Raw genomic sequence first — 13,679 nt, 5'->3', positions numbered from 1 at the left:
CTTTGTTTTAAAGCAGCAGTGCAGAATGTGAAGGGAAGCAGAATATGACACCCCAAAATATGTCTCTTTGGCATAAAGATTATCTTGAGCTGATTGTTTTTAGGAAACACCAGACGCGCAAGCTCTGAAAACCAGTACAAGTTACACTTTTGTGAGGGACACATACATTTACAAAGGAAATCTCCATTTATAAGTATCTCCCTTTTAGTACCAGGAAGAGAAGGATGATTCTAAATCACAAGAAACTTCTACCAGTCGAGAAGGTACCCACTTCAATCTGTGTAACAACCTTACCCTTTTACTGTGCTTTTCCCAGTAACCTCTCATAACTGCCCTCCCCCTCCAACATCCTTCTTCTGTCTTAAGATAGTATTTAAGGTGGTGGTAGAGAAAGTTTTACTCACTTTTCCTGGGTATCTCCCATGTATACAAGAGGTATACATGTTATTAAACTTCTGTTTGTTTTTCTCTTATTAATCTGTATTTTATTACAGAAGGATCTCAGACAAGAATGTAGAAGGGTAAAGGGAAAATTATTTTTTCTTCCCTACAACTGATTCAATCACTCTGAAAAACAGTTTGGAAATTATCAAATGAAGGTGATAATCCAGCAATGCCTTTTTTGCACACATGCAGCAAAAAAAATATACAAGAATGTTCACAGCAACATTATTTTCAGTAACCAAAACTGCCAAGCAACTCAAATGTCTAAGAGTAAAATGGATAAATAAATTATGGTATAATTAGTGGAATACCATACAGCAATGAAAAAATCATGGGGTCAGCAACTATGGCCCATGGACCAAATCTAGTCTAATATCCATTTTTGTCAGTAAAGTTTTATTTGAACACAGCCACGCTCATTTGTTTTTGTCCATGGCTGCTTTTATGATACAACACCAGATTTCAATAGTTGTGGAAGAGTGTAGCTCACAAAGCCTAAAACACTTACTACCTGGCTCCTTACAGGAAAAGCTTGCTGACCCTGAATTTAGAGCTAAAATAGAGATGAATTTCACATACATAATACTGGGGGGAGGAAAAGGCAATCAACACAATGATAAGGCAACCTACTGAATGAAAGAAAATAAGTGCAAATCATATAACTCATAAAAGGTTAATATCCAAAATATATAAAGAACTCATACAACTCAGTAGCACCCCCTCCAAAAAAAAAATCTGCTTAAAAAATGGGCAGAGGATCAGAACATTTTTCCAAAGACAACATACAGATGACCAACAGGTACATGAAAAGATGCTCAACATGACTAATCATCAGGAAAATGCAAATCAAAACCACAATGAGATATCACCTCATACTTGTTGGAATGGCTATTATCAAAAGGACAAGAAATGACAACTGATGGAGAGGATGTGGAAAAAGGGAGTCCTTGTGCACTGTTGGTGGGAATATAAATTTGTACAGCTATTGTGGAAAACACTATGGAGATTCCTGCAAAAAATGGAAAATAGAGCTACCATATGGCCCAGGAATTTCACCTCTGGGTATTTATCTGAAGGAAATGAAATCACTATCTTGAAGAGGTATCTGCACCCCATGTTCACTACAGCATTGTTCATAATAGCCAAGACATGGAAACAACCTAAGTTGTTTAAAAGGGAAAAAATTAAACAAGCACTATTTCTTTACAAACTACAACAGTCAAGCAAAGGTTTAAAAAAAAAGACTGTTAATGCTCAGGATTACAGTGCACTTAATTGTACACTTAAATCATATTACTTGGAGTGATGCAAAAGCAGATAATCTATTACTGTGGATCCACAGTTGTTAGCATTAGGAGTCAGGAGAAAACAAGAGCAACAGCCATAATGAAGGCAGATGAGCTATGTCACATCTATTTCACACTAGAAATTGAAAGCTATTGCTTTCAGCTTATTTGTTTAAGCCCGCCTCATGGGTTCTGTACTTTCCTTTCAACCTTCCAATACCCACAACTGAAGAGCAGGAATTTTTACATCCTGCGACCCTGGATTTTCAGTCCTAAAATCAGGACAGCTCCAGGCAACCTAAAACGGCTGGTCACTCTGAATCAATACAGTCTTTTTCCACTCTCCTCAAAACTTCTCAGCTGTACTTATCCTTGATCTTTCTTAACTGAATTTGTCCTCTCAACCACAGTCTTGACCCCCAGCCCTTGACCTCAGCAATCTTTCCCTCGACTCCTCCTTAATCTCAACCTCTCAACCCTTGTAAGAGCTGTCAGCCTCAACCAATCTTACCTTCTCAATTCCTCTCAAATTTAATCCACCTTACCCTCTCAACCTTATTTGAACTCAACCTCACCTAAACACTGTCTCTTGACTTCACCTGAGTCTGACTTCTCAACATCAACCAACCTGGACATCTCAGTCTCAGTAGGTCTTGTTCTCTGATCCTTCTCACCTCAACTTTGTCCTCTCAGCCTCCTTCCATAGACCTTGACCAATCTCATCCTCTTAATTTCAATCAGCCTCATTTCTCCTTTGTTCTCTTTACTTCGACCCCCTCGTCTAGACCTCTTCTGTTATTGCAATCTCCCTCACTCTCTCTTGCTACGAAAATTTACCCAGTCCTCAAAAGCAAAGCCTCAAGTCATCTGATATTTATTCAGATTTTAATATTATATCACTATCAATTTGCTGCTAAAAATTTTTCTGGAACCCGTTCATTTCTATCTTCATTGCAAATGTTTTATTTCAGATTCCATTATTGTTCATCTATACTCTACTGCCAAAGTGTCTTAACAGGTCTCTGCATCTCCACTTGAAACAATCTCCTCCCTCCTATCTTGCTCCCCCAATCTCCCCTCTATGTTAGCCACTCTATGTTATATAATACTAATCATTTCCATCATTTAGCTAACTCTTACTCATTCTTAACCTTAATTCAAAGGTTGATACCTCTAGCAGACCTTCTCTGATACCCCTTTGCCAAGTCTAAACCGTATGCTTCTCCTTGAAGTTCTAGTAATGTTTTATGCAGAGTTCTAATACAGCATTTCACCGGGCATTGTTATATTGTATGTTTGGATACATTTTTATATTAGATGTCTCCCAGCCTTGATGATGCTATAAACTTTATAAGAACCAGTTTCTTGAATCTTTATCTGTAGGATCTAACATATGATAAACACATGACAAATATTCAATTATTTTTCAAATATGTACATGCCATCCCATTTCTAAAAGTCAGATTATTATAACTTTCACCTTAAAGCAAAAGGGAAAAAATTCCTTAATAAAATAATTGGAATGCTAACAGAAACTTTAAAACTCAGTTATAATTGCTCTATTCCCTCATAGAAAGTATATATTCCTTTTAAATTTACTATTTTTTCTAATACCTACTGTCTTTAAGACTAGCTAGGGCTTCCCCAGTGGTGCAGTGGTTGGGGGTCCGCCTGCCGGTGCAGGGGACGCGGGTTCGTGCCCCGGTCCGGGGGGATCCCACATGCCGCGGGGCGGCTGGGTGCATGAGCCATGGCCGCTGGGCCTTTGCGTCCGGAGCCTGTGCTCCGCGGCGGGAGGGGCCGCAGCGGTGAGAGGCCCGCGTACCGCAAAAAAGAAGAAGAAGAAGAAGACTAGCTAGCGTTGGTATTTCTCTTAAACCATAAAATTAACTGAAAAAATCGAATAGGCCTTTAATACTCTCCCACCAACGTTACTGAGGTCTGCTAATGAAATACACCTGATCCTTGAAAACACGAGTTTGAACCTCGAGGGTCTACTTATACAAGGATTTTCCTCAATAAATAACAGTTGGCCCGCCATGCCATATCTGCGAGTTCTGCATCCGTGGATTCAACCAACTGCAGATCGTGTAGTACTGTAGTATTTATTGAAAAAAATCTGGGTATCAGTGGACCATCACAGTTCAAACCCCTGTTGTTCAAGGGTCACCTGTACTCAGGAAAAAACCCTCAAATATCAGAGGTGTGCCACAAACAAAAGCTACATACTTCTGAATGAATGAGCCAGAATTGGTCTGTAACAACAGACCTGAATTTGACAGTAACTGTGTAATCATAGAGGTGGGAATCCTAGTTCTAGCCCTAAACAGCCACATGGCCTTAAGCAAGTTACTTAAGCTCTCTGAGACTCAGATTCCTCACCTGTAAAAATAAAGACAGTCATATATCTACGCAGGAACCACTACAGTCCTACCACAAATGCATACGCGTTAAAAGGATCGCTATGAAAAGACAGGTATCACTATAATGAAAGATAATTTTCCTTTCTTTTAGTATTAGTTACTAAAGATACACATCAATATAACTTATAATTTACTGGTATTAATACAAAATAGCTAATTTACAATTAGAATAATAAAATGGAGTGAAACTATTGTCCCCTGTTCTTTAGTCCCTTCTAGATCCTAAAAATGGCTACATCAGAGCATATTTTATGGGAAAAAGCTAACAGAACTGCAAAGTTTCTAGTGAGTGAGGAGAAAGATAACTAAATTCTATACATTTCATGATTCACTTCCATGTGATCATTAATGTTATTTTAAAGAGTAAGAAAGAGCCCAAAGATCATATATCAGCCTTGAAAAGCAAGATAAAACTCAGACTGCTTAGTATATTGAGTATACATGATATCATCTCACACCTGTCAGGATGGCTACCATCAAAATAACACAACAAATGTTGGTGAGGATGTGGAGAAAAGGGAACCCCCCTACACGGTTGGTGGGAATGTAAATCGGTGCAGCCACTGTGGAAAACAGTATGGAGGGCTCTCAAAAAACTAAAAATAGAACTACAGTATGACCCCAAAATTCCACTCCTGTGTATATATCAAAAAAAAAACCAAAAACACTGATTCAAAAAGATACATGCACCCCAATGTTCATAGCAGCATCACTTACAGTTGCCAAGATATGGGAGCAACCTAAGTGTCCATCAACAGATGAATGGATAAAGAAGATGTGTGTCAGACCTACTAGAGCATGGACTTGAGGATCTGGGGAGGGGAAAGGGTAAGCTGTGACAAAGTGAGAGAGTGGCATGGACATATATACACTACCAAACGTAAAATAGATAGCTAGTGGGAAGCAGCCGCACAGGGAGATCAGCTCGGTGCTTTGTGACCACCTAGAGGGGTGGGATAGGGAGGGTGGGAGGGAGATGCAAGAGGGAGGAGATATGGGGATATGTGTATATGTATAGCTGATTCACTTTGTTACACAGCAGAAACTAACACACCATTGTAAAGCAATTATACTCCAATAAAGATCTTAAAAAAAAAAACATAATTTGCAAAAAAAAAAAATGCGTGTGTGTCTGTGTGTGTGTATATAGATATATATATATACACACACACAGACACACACGTATGTTTTACTTAGCCATAAAAAAAAGAATGAAATTTTGCCATTTGCAGCAACATGGATGGACTTGGAGGGCATTATGCTAAGTGAAATAAATCAGAGAAAGATAAATACTGTATGATAACGTATATGTGGATTCTAAAAAATATCACAAACTAGTGAATACAACAAAAAAGGAAGCAGACTCACAAATATAAAAAACAAACTAGAGGTTACCAGTGGGAGGGGGGAGGGGCAACAGGGGTGAAGGCATGGGCAGTACACACTGTTGGGTGTAAGACAGGCTCAGGGATATAATGTGCGACATAGGGAATATAGCCAATATTTTGTAATAACTGTAAATGGAAAGTAACCTTTAGAAATTGTATAAAAAAATTTTTTTAAAGAGTCCAAAGATCATATATCAGTCTTTTTGTTTAAACAGCTGTTTGTATTATTTTTATTATATTTAGTTAGTTAGTTATTTTATTTTTTGGCATCACCATGCAGCATGTGGGATCTTAGTTCCCTGACCAGGGATCGAACCCATGTCCCCTGCATTGGAAGAGCAGAGTCTTAACCACTGCACCACCAGGGAAGTCCCCATGTATCAGTCATAAAAAACAAGATAAAACTCAAGACAGCTTAGTTTACTGAATATTCGTGTCTCATAAACCAGAACATACATGTACACATGTCAAATACCAATGACAGTTCTTACTTTAATCTTTACAGCATCATAACGGATTTGTGAAAACTCACGAAGACCAAAAGAACCTCCAACAATCAGCAACTGAAACAAGACAGGGAAACGATTAAACAAAATAGAAGGGCAGAATTCAGTCTATCTATACATTACTTATCTGAACACCAACCGTGGCAGATTATACTAAATCTTATAGATTATTTTCCCTGGTGAGTTACCATTCATCTTCTCAGAGTAGATATAGTACACACTATCACTGGGAAACATTTTAGCACATGAGCAAATACCAAAATCATTACCCCCACCTGTACTTGACCTTATTTAAGTATCACCATCAGAAGCATTATATTAGTTGATTCTTACAAAAGACCTATGAGCTAGGGGAAAAAATATACACTTAATAGATGAGGAAATAAAAGTACAGCGAACTAAATGACTTGCCCATGATTGTAATGGGTAAATCCAGGAATAAAATCCTGGCCTTGCTTCTTCAAGACTAGAATTCTTTCAATTTTATGATTTTGCAAAATAAGCCAATTAGAGAGCATTTTTCTCCATTTTCTAACCAAGTGATAAAACAATCTCATGAAGTATGTTTCCCTTCTCAGTATGTGGTACACCTTAAAAGAGCCCATGAATGGCCATTGCTGCTTTAGCATCTCCTCCGATAATCTAACGGGCTTCACTCTCATCCTCAAGCTGTAAAAGTCTAGCAATTTGGAAAAAAATTAAGTTTGATCCCTACCATCAATATTTTAATATTACCAATTAAAGTAATACAAACAGATAAAAACACTGTAAAATATAAAATTCTATAATTTTGAAGTTGGAATACCAACAAAACCTTGAGGCTATGAATTTAAAAACCCAATAAACCTGACCACATAAAAATTTAGTCTCTTATCTGCAAATAAATAAAACAAAAATGACATCAAATCAAAAGACAAGAAACCAGGAAAAATATCTGTTATATATAACCAGCTAATACTTCCAATGTCAATATGTAATCATTCTTTGTATAAGTAAAGTAACTTTTTTGTCTCTTGGTTTCAATGAAAATGGGACACGCTGGGACCTGGGACCTGGGACCCTTTGCTGCAGTGCTTGCACCTGGACAAACTTCTCCTCCAGCAACAAAATGCAAAGAAAGTATTAGGGACTAAAAATTACTGCAAGCATGCACAGTTGGGACAAATTATGCACAACAAGATACAAAAAGACCAAAAACCCAACTGCCACTCCTGAAGAGCTGGAAGCAAAAACACGGTGTCAGGAGTAAAAGCAGGGTACTGCACATGCCCCCTGCGCTCAACACCACACAGGGGTGGGCAGACCACCTAAGCCACCCCTTTAGCCCCACCCATGGACACATCCCTACGCTCTCCCCATATAAGGAATCAGCTGGCCCCCACCCTAGGGGTTCAAGCGAGCGAGGGAACCTGTTACCTGTTTTCGCTCCCCCCTGCTAATAAAGTCTTGCCTGAATTTCTTGTCTGGCCTCTTATCAATATCTGTTGATTAAGGAAGGCCAAGAACCCCAGTTGGTAACAAAAAGACACACCTGTGATTTTCCTAACTCCTCTCAGCCTCCCTTTATTCATTCTTCCTCACCTTCCCATCTCAAATTGTTGGAGTATCTCAAAAGGCTCAGTCTTCACACCTTTTTTACCTATTCACAACCAAGAGAGTCCCTAGGTGATGCCATCCAGTTCCACGGATTTAAATAGCTTCTATAACCTAACAACTTCCACATGTACATTTTCAGTGGGAAACATCCCACTGAAGTGAAGACCTGCCCTCCTACCTGACATCTCCACTTGAAAGTTTAACAGGTATATATAAATTAACATGAAAAAATTCTTGATTTTTTACCCCAACACTCTTTCTGCCCCAATCTGCTGCTAATCAATCTTCCACATCCCAATTAAGTCAAATACTTTCATCCAATTACTCAAGCCAGCTTCTCTGGAGTCATCTTTAGCTCCTCTAATTCCTATCTCACATCTAATCCATCACTGAGTTCTGTCAAAATATTTCTTAAATCTGACAATTTCGGACTATATCTTCTTCTAATATTCTAGTCTAGGCCCCCATCATCTCTTTTCTGCACCACTGCCATCGCAATACCCACGTGTTACATAATAAAGAATTTGTCTGGTCTTGGTCCTGGGTTCTTGGGAGGGAGCTACTCACTTGGAATTTCCTGAGTGACAGGAGCATCTTTGTTATTGGGACCACAGCTGAGTTTATACCAATGAGATGACTCACTGTGGGTCCCTAGATAGTCACAGCATAGAGGTTGGCCATGCTGGAATGATCAACCATGTGACTAGAGTGTGGGGGCCTTGAGCGATGTGATAGCAACCTGACCTCCTGACCTCCAAGGAGGAAAGGGTGGGGCTGGAGATTGAGTTCAGTCACACAGCCAATGATCCAATCGACCATAGATGATGAAAATCCCAATAAAAACCTCTTCATGAGCTTCCTAGTTGGTGAACACATCAGTGTGCTGAGATGGTGGCATACCCTGATTCCACAGGGAGAAAACAGGGAAACTCTGCCTTTGGGACATTCCCCAGACCTTGCCCTAAGGGTCTCTTCCTTCAACTGTTCCTAATTCATAACCTTTATGATAAAACAATAATCCTCAGTATAGTGATATCCTGAGTTCTGTGAGTCAGTCTACTGAATTATTGAACCTGAGGGGCTATCAGGAACCACTGAATTTGTAACCAGTTGATCAGAAGCACAGGTGGCCTAATATCGCACAGCTTTCAGCTGGTGTCTGATGAGGGGAGTTTTATGGAGAACTGTGCACTTAATCTATGAAGTCTGTACTAATGCTACATAGTTAGTGTCAACATGGCACTGTACTACCGACCACTCATTACCATGGTATCTACACTCCTAGCTAAATATCTTCATTTCTGCACTAGATCCCAACCATCTTATATACTGAAGGGCAGTGATTCATCAAAAATCTTGCTCACCACACTGCATGATTCATCATAAAAAATGCTATCATTTCTCCCATCTTATTACCAAATTTCTCTAGACCTTACTTCCCCATGTTCTGATCCCGTTTCTTTGTTCTCACCTGCAATAAAATTTCTCAAACAAGTTGTCTGTGCTTGCTGCTCTTTCCACTTTCTCTTAGACCCGTTCCAACCATCACTGACATCCATGTTACTAAATGCAACGCTTAGCTCTCTGTTCTCATCTTATTTCATGAGCAAAATTGGACACCGTTGATCACATTTTCCTTCTCTTCCCTTAAACCTGGTTTTCCTTTTACCTCACTGAGAACCCTTCTCAGTCTCCTGTATTGGTCCCTCCTGTACACCCCAACCCTCTGAACTTGGAGTACCCCCAGGGCACAGTGATCTACTCTACCTACATTAACTTCTATCCACAAGCTTAATGCAAGCATGGTGACCGCTGCTAAAGTAGAAGACCTAAAGAGAATATAAAGTTTCCTAACATACTATACAGAATGTCCAAGATAAAATAAACATTCACTTGTTACAAGAATCAGGAAACAGCAACTTGAATTAGGAAAGACTATCGAGTGACGTTAGCAAAGATTTTAAAGGAACCATCATAAAAGTGCCTCAAAGAGCAATAAACAAGTGAAAAATTAGAAAATTTCAGCAAAGACAAAAAAAAAAAACCAACAAAAAAGGTGACATCAGTGAAACAGAGTAAGAATCTCCAAAAACCTTCTCCATTAACGCAATGAGAACACTGGCAAAAGTTGTCAAATCTACTTTTTCAGAACTTTGGAAATTAAAAAAGGCCTGCAGTAATGTTGGGAACATTTTTGTAAGAAGAATGACTCAATCTCGGTTAAAGCAGAAAGACTGGTGGCATTTTTAGCCTACCTATTCCCACGTCTCGACCCACGCTCCTTGGTAAACATGAAAACCAACAGTCTAAAATCATGATATAAAGCAGTAACCGCTGGAAGGGGCATAATGGGGTGGAGCTCCTTGAAGTCTTATTCCCTGAGAATTTTCATTATTTGACCAGTCTGGTGGTTCCCTGGAAGACCCACTCGCAAGGCTGTCTTTAGTTTTCCTGACTTGGAGTTCAACTAGTGCAAACAGATTTCTCCCTGGAAGTGTTTGCTGAAAAAATTCAGAGGCCATTGTTTAATATCATACTGCCTGAGGTGGTAGATAACAGGGCAAGGAATAGTCTAACCAAAAAACTCAAAGGAAAATATGAGGCATAAGGTGTCCATAGCGGACTCTGAAAAGCTCAAACATATTCCTGACACTCTGGAAGGACATGCACATGAGCAGAACTGTCCACGTGCCCAGAGCAGTGTGTAAGCTCAGGAGACATCTGAGAAGGCCCTAAACACTCACCTGTGGCTAAACTTGAGGCTCTGAGCAAGCAAGAAGTAACAGCTTAAGGAGGAGTTCTAACCTGCCTGAGTACTGAAGGCATACCCAATCAAGCACACAGAGCCCCTTGACAAACACTGGGAAACTTACTGCTTCCAGGTGTTTAAGAAAACCTCTGCCCAAAAAAAACAAAAACAGCCCCATTTAAAAATGGGCAAAGGACTTGAATAGACATTTCCCCAAAGAAGATATACAGATAAACAATAATCCACTGTATGAACGAATGTCCTGCATCATTAGTCATTAGGGAAATGCAAATCAAAACCACAGTGAGATACCACTTCACACCCACTAGTAAGGGTTTAATTTAAAAACAAAAGTGGACAATGAAAACTGTTGGCAAGAATGGAAAAATCAGAAGCCTCATATATTGCTGGTGGGAACGTAAAATGACGTAGTTTTTGGGAAATAGCTTGGTAGTTCCTCAAAATGTTAAACATGGAGTTACCATATGACCCAGCATTTCTACTAATAGGTATTTACTCAACAGAAATGAAAACACATCCATACAAAAATCCGTACATGAATGTTCATAGCAGCATCATTCATAATAGCCAAGAAATGAAAACAACCTAAATGTTCATCAATGAAAAATAAATATTCCAACTGATGGAATATTATTTAGCCATTAAAAGGAATGAGGTTTTGATACATGTTACATGAATGAACCTTGAAAACATTATGCTAAGTGAACAAAATCAGTCACAAAAGACCATAAGTTGTATTATTCTATGAAATCTATAGACAAAAGTAGATTAGTGGTTAACTAGGATGGGAGAAGGGTAGGGGACAACAGGAAGTGGCTACTACTGAGTATGGTGTTTCTCTTAGGGTGATGAAAATGTTCTAAAATTAGACTGTGGTGATAGCTGCATAACACTGAATAAACTAAAAACAACTGAACAGAAAACATTAAATGGGCTCATTTTCTGGAATGTAGAAACCAGTAGTCACTGGTCAGATTAGAAAGGTAAATTCTGCCGACTAAATGCGCAGTGTGGAAACTGAAACAACAAATATACTCTCTTTCTCAAGTGGTTTGGGAGACAACAAATATATTCTCTTTTTCAAGTGGTTTGGGAGAGCAGGGAAGGACAGTATTATTGGCCTGTACCTGGTACTCTAAGTCCTCTTCTGTATGTTGCTGAATAAAGATTCTTACGAAGCAAGCATTAACATTTATCTAAGAGAGGAAATAATTTCAACTTGAAGTATAGTAGTATACTACAGTAATTATGGAATATTTGACTGATACATGATGAAGACGATGTATCTTTTGAGGTCCTTCTAGTAGTACTGGGTTTTAGAGTACTGAATTCAACATTTTCCTCTACAAAAGTAGTTATATGTCTAGGACCCATATTTTGAAACAGTACAGACCTAGATCCAGTATAGTACAGGTCCAATATAGACACAGAGATCAGTATAGAGAAATACACTTGGGAGGAAGTCTACTGTGGTAGTCTCCACTCCATGAAATAAAACAAATGAGGGAAACCTTAGAAGGTACTTTAATACTACTGGTTTTAAGAGCTTAGCTTTGATGATTTTGAAAGATAAAAAACAAAATCAAACTGTCTTCCAGTGGGACATGCAGGTGACCTCAACGTAATGACTACAATCACAGTATTTTTGAATGGATCTCTATTTTGTGGCAGGGGAATCTACAGGGAGGATAGTTTTTACACATTCCCCATCACCTACATTGTCTTATAGCTTTCTTTAAACTTTTAGAAAGATAGATAAAAAGGAGTTTCCGAAGATGAGCAAGAAATCCGCATTCATCAAAGATGAGTAAAAAAACTCATTACTTTTCTAAGGTCACTTCTTTCCTTTAGTCCTGCTTAAATGCAAAAGCTAGTAACTTCAGCTGTACCAAATCCATACCAAAGTAATAAACTATTTAAAAGAAAGTGGACTTTGTCCACATGCTTTTTATTTAAATTGTTTGATTTACTATGACATCAAGGCTTGCTGAAGCAAAGTAACTTGCCAAGGTCAAACTGAAAAGAAACGGAGTGGTCTCGCTGGATTCCCACTCGGGTTGGTGTTGTGTTAAGCCAACAACAATCTAAATTTCAAGACGAATGCAACCTTCTGGGAACTCCGCGTAGGAACAGATGCAAAGAAATAGACACCAAAACTACTTTCAACGTGCTTTAAAAATATCAACTATAATTCAGCGACCACCTTTTGAGGGCTGCTACAACGTGCTTCGTTCAATTCACAAGGATTTATTTAACTCATCACAACCCTGGAAGAATTAAGCCAGTTCACAAACTAATAAGCTGACACCTGAAGATGCCCGAAATTATACAGTTAAATTAAGTAAATACAACTAGTTCCAATGCTGCAGAGTGTCGTCAAGCTGTAGCTGGGGGCGGGCGGGCGCGGAGCGGGGTAGGATGGAAGGTTAGTAATCACCCAGACTTGGGTTAAAATCTGGTTCTGACATCACTCTCAGAAGCACATCCAGGTAACTACCAAAGAGGTAAAAGGGGGACTCGAGATCCCACTACCAGCGCGGGGAGAGACTAGGAGACTAGGACGGCCTAAACGCCAGCCCCTTCCTAGCCCAGACTGCCGTTCCGGGTCGCACGCGTTACAGTTTCACAGAACTCTCCTTCCAGCCAAACTTGTGGTCCCACCCCTTCCGGAAGCCCTCCCCCACTTTTTCTCACGGCGCTCACCAACATGGGAACTCCGTAGCGAAGGGTCTTATTCTTGCGCAGGGCGCGCATCACCGCGTGGGCGAACATGACTGAACTCTCCGACCCGCTTGGATGCCCAGCCAAACAGGCCAGTGTGGCCTTCCGAATCTCAGTGGCTCTGGGTCCCTCCCGAGGAGTGCGTCCTTTACTAACCTCCTTTCCTTTGCCTCCCAGTGCAGGGCCCTTCCAGATAGGTCTCCGCCAGGCAAAAGCAATCGATCCGTAGTAACATACTCACGCTTCCCCCCGGAAATTCGAGCGTCAGAGATTTGGTCCGGCAAGCTGGTTTGCAATCGGGACTTAGGGACTTACGTCGTGTGTGTAGTAACCGTCAAAGGATATAGAAACCTGTACCTCCTGTGTTGTGGGTCTCTTCTTAGAACACTCCCCTGGCACATAAAATCAGCTCAATAAAATCTGTTTTAAAAAAGTTACTTTGAAGCCAGTACTTTAGCCTCTATAGTTACGTGTGGGATGGGTAGTTTACCAGCTTAAAAAAGATGGGGGGAAAAAGTGCTGTGAAAGTTTAGGTTTAACGTTAA

At 39.7% G+C, this 13,679-nt stretch overlaps 1 protein-coding gene across 1 annotated transcript in view; it reads right to left on the bottom strand.

The window, feature by feature from the left end:
* LOC132514825 (cytochrome c oxidase assembly protein COX16 homolog, mitochondrial) overlaps nucleotides 1-13,384 on the bottom strand; it is a 33,795-nt gene extending 20,411 nt beyond the window's left edge. The window contains 3 exon segments of the mRNA XM_060140184.1: nucleotides 6,033-6,104; nucleotides 13,117-13,303; nucleotides 13,305-13,384. Coding sequence (XP_059996167.1) covers nucleotides 6,033-6,104; nucleotides 13,117-13,303; nucleotides 13,305-13,369 — 324 coding nt within the window. The 5' untranslated portion in view covers nucleotides 13,370-13,384.
* Nucleotides 13,385-13,679: the final 295 nt, after the last annotated feature.

Source organism: Lagenorhynchus albirostris, chromosome 1 (assembly GCF_949774975.1).
Source record: "Lagenorhynchus albirostris chromosome 1, mLagAlb1.1, whole genome shotgun sequence".
Lineage (NCBI taxonomy): Eukaryota > Metazoa > Chordata > Mammalia > Artiodactyla > Delphinidae > Lagenorhynchus > Lagenorhynchus albirostris.
Note: the sequence above shows the minus strand (reverse complement) of the source record. Positions and strands in the feature narration are given on the sequence as shown.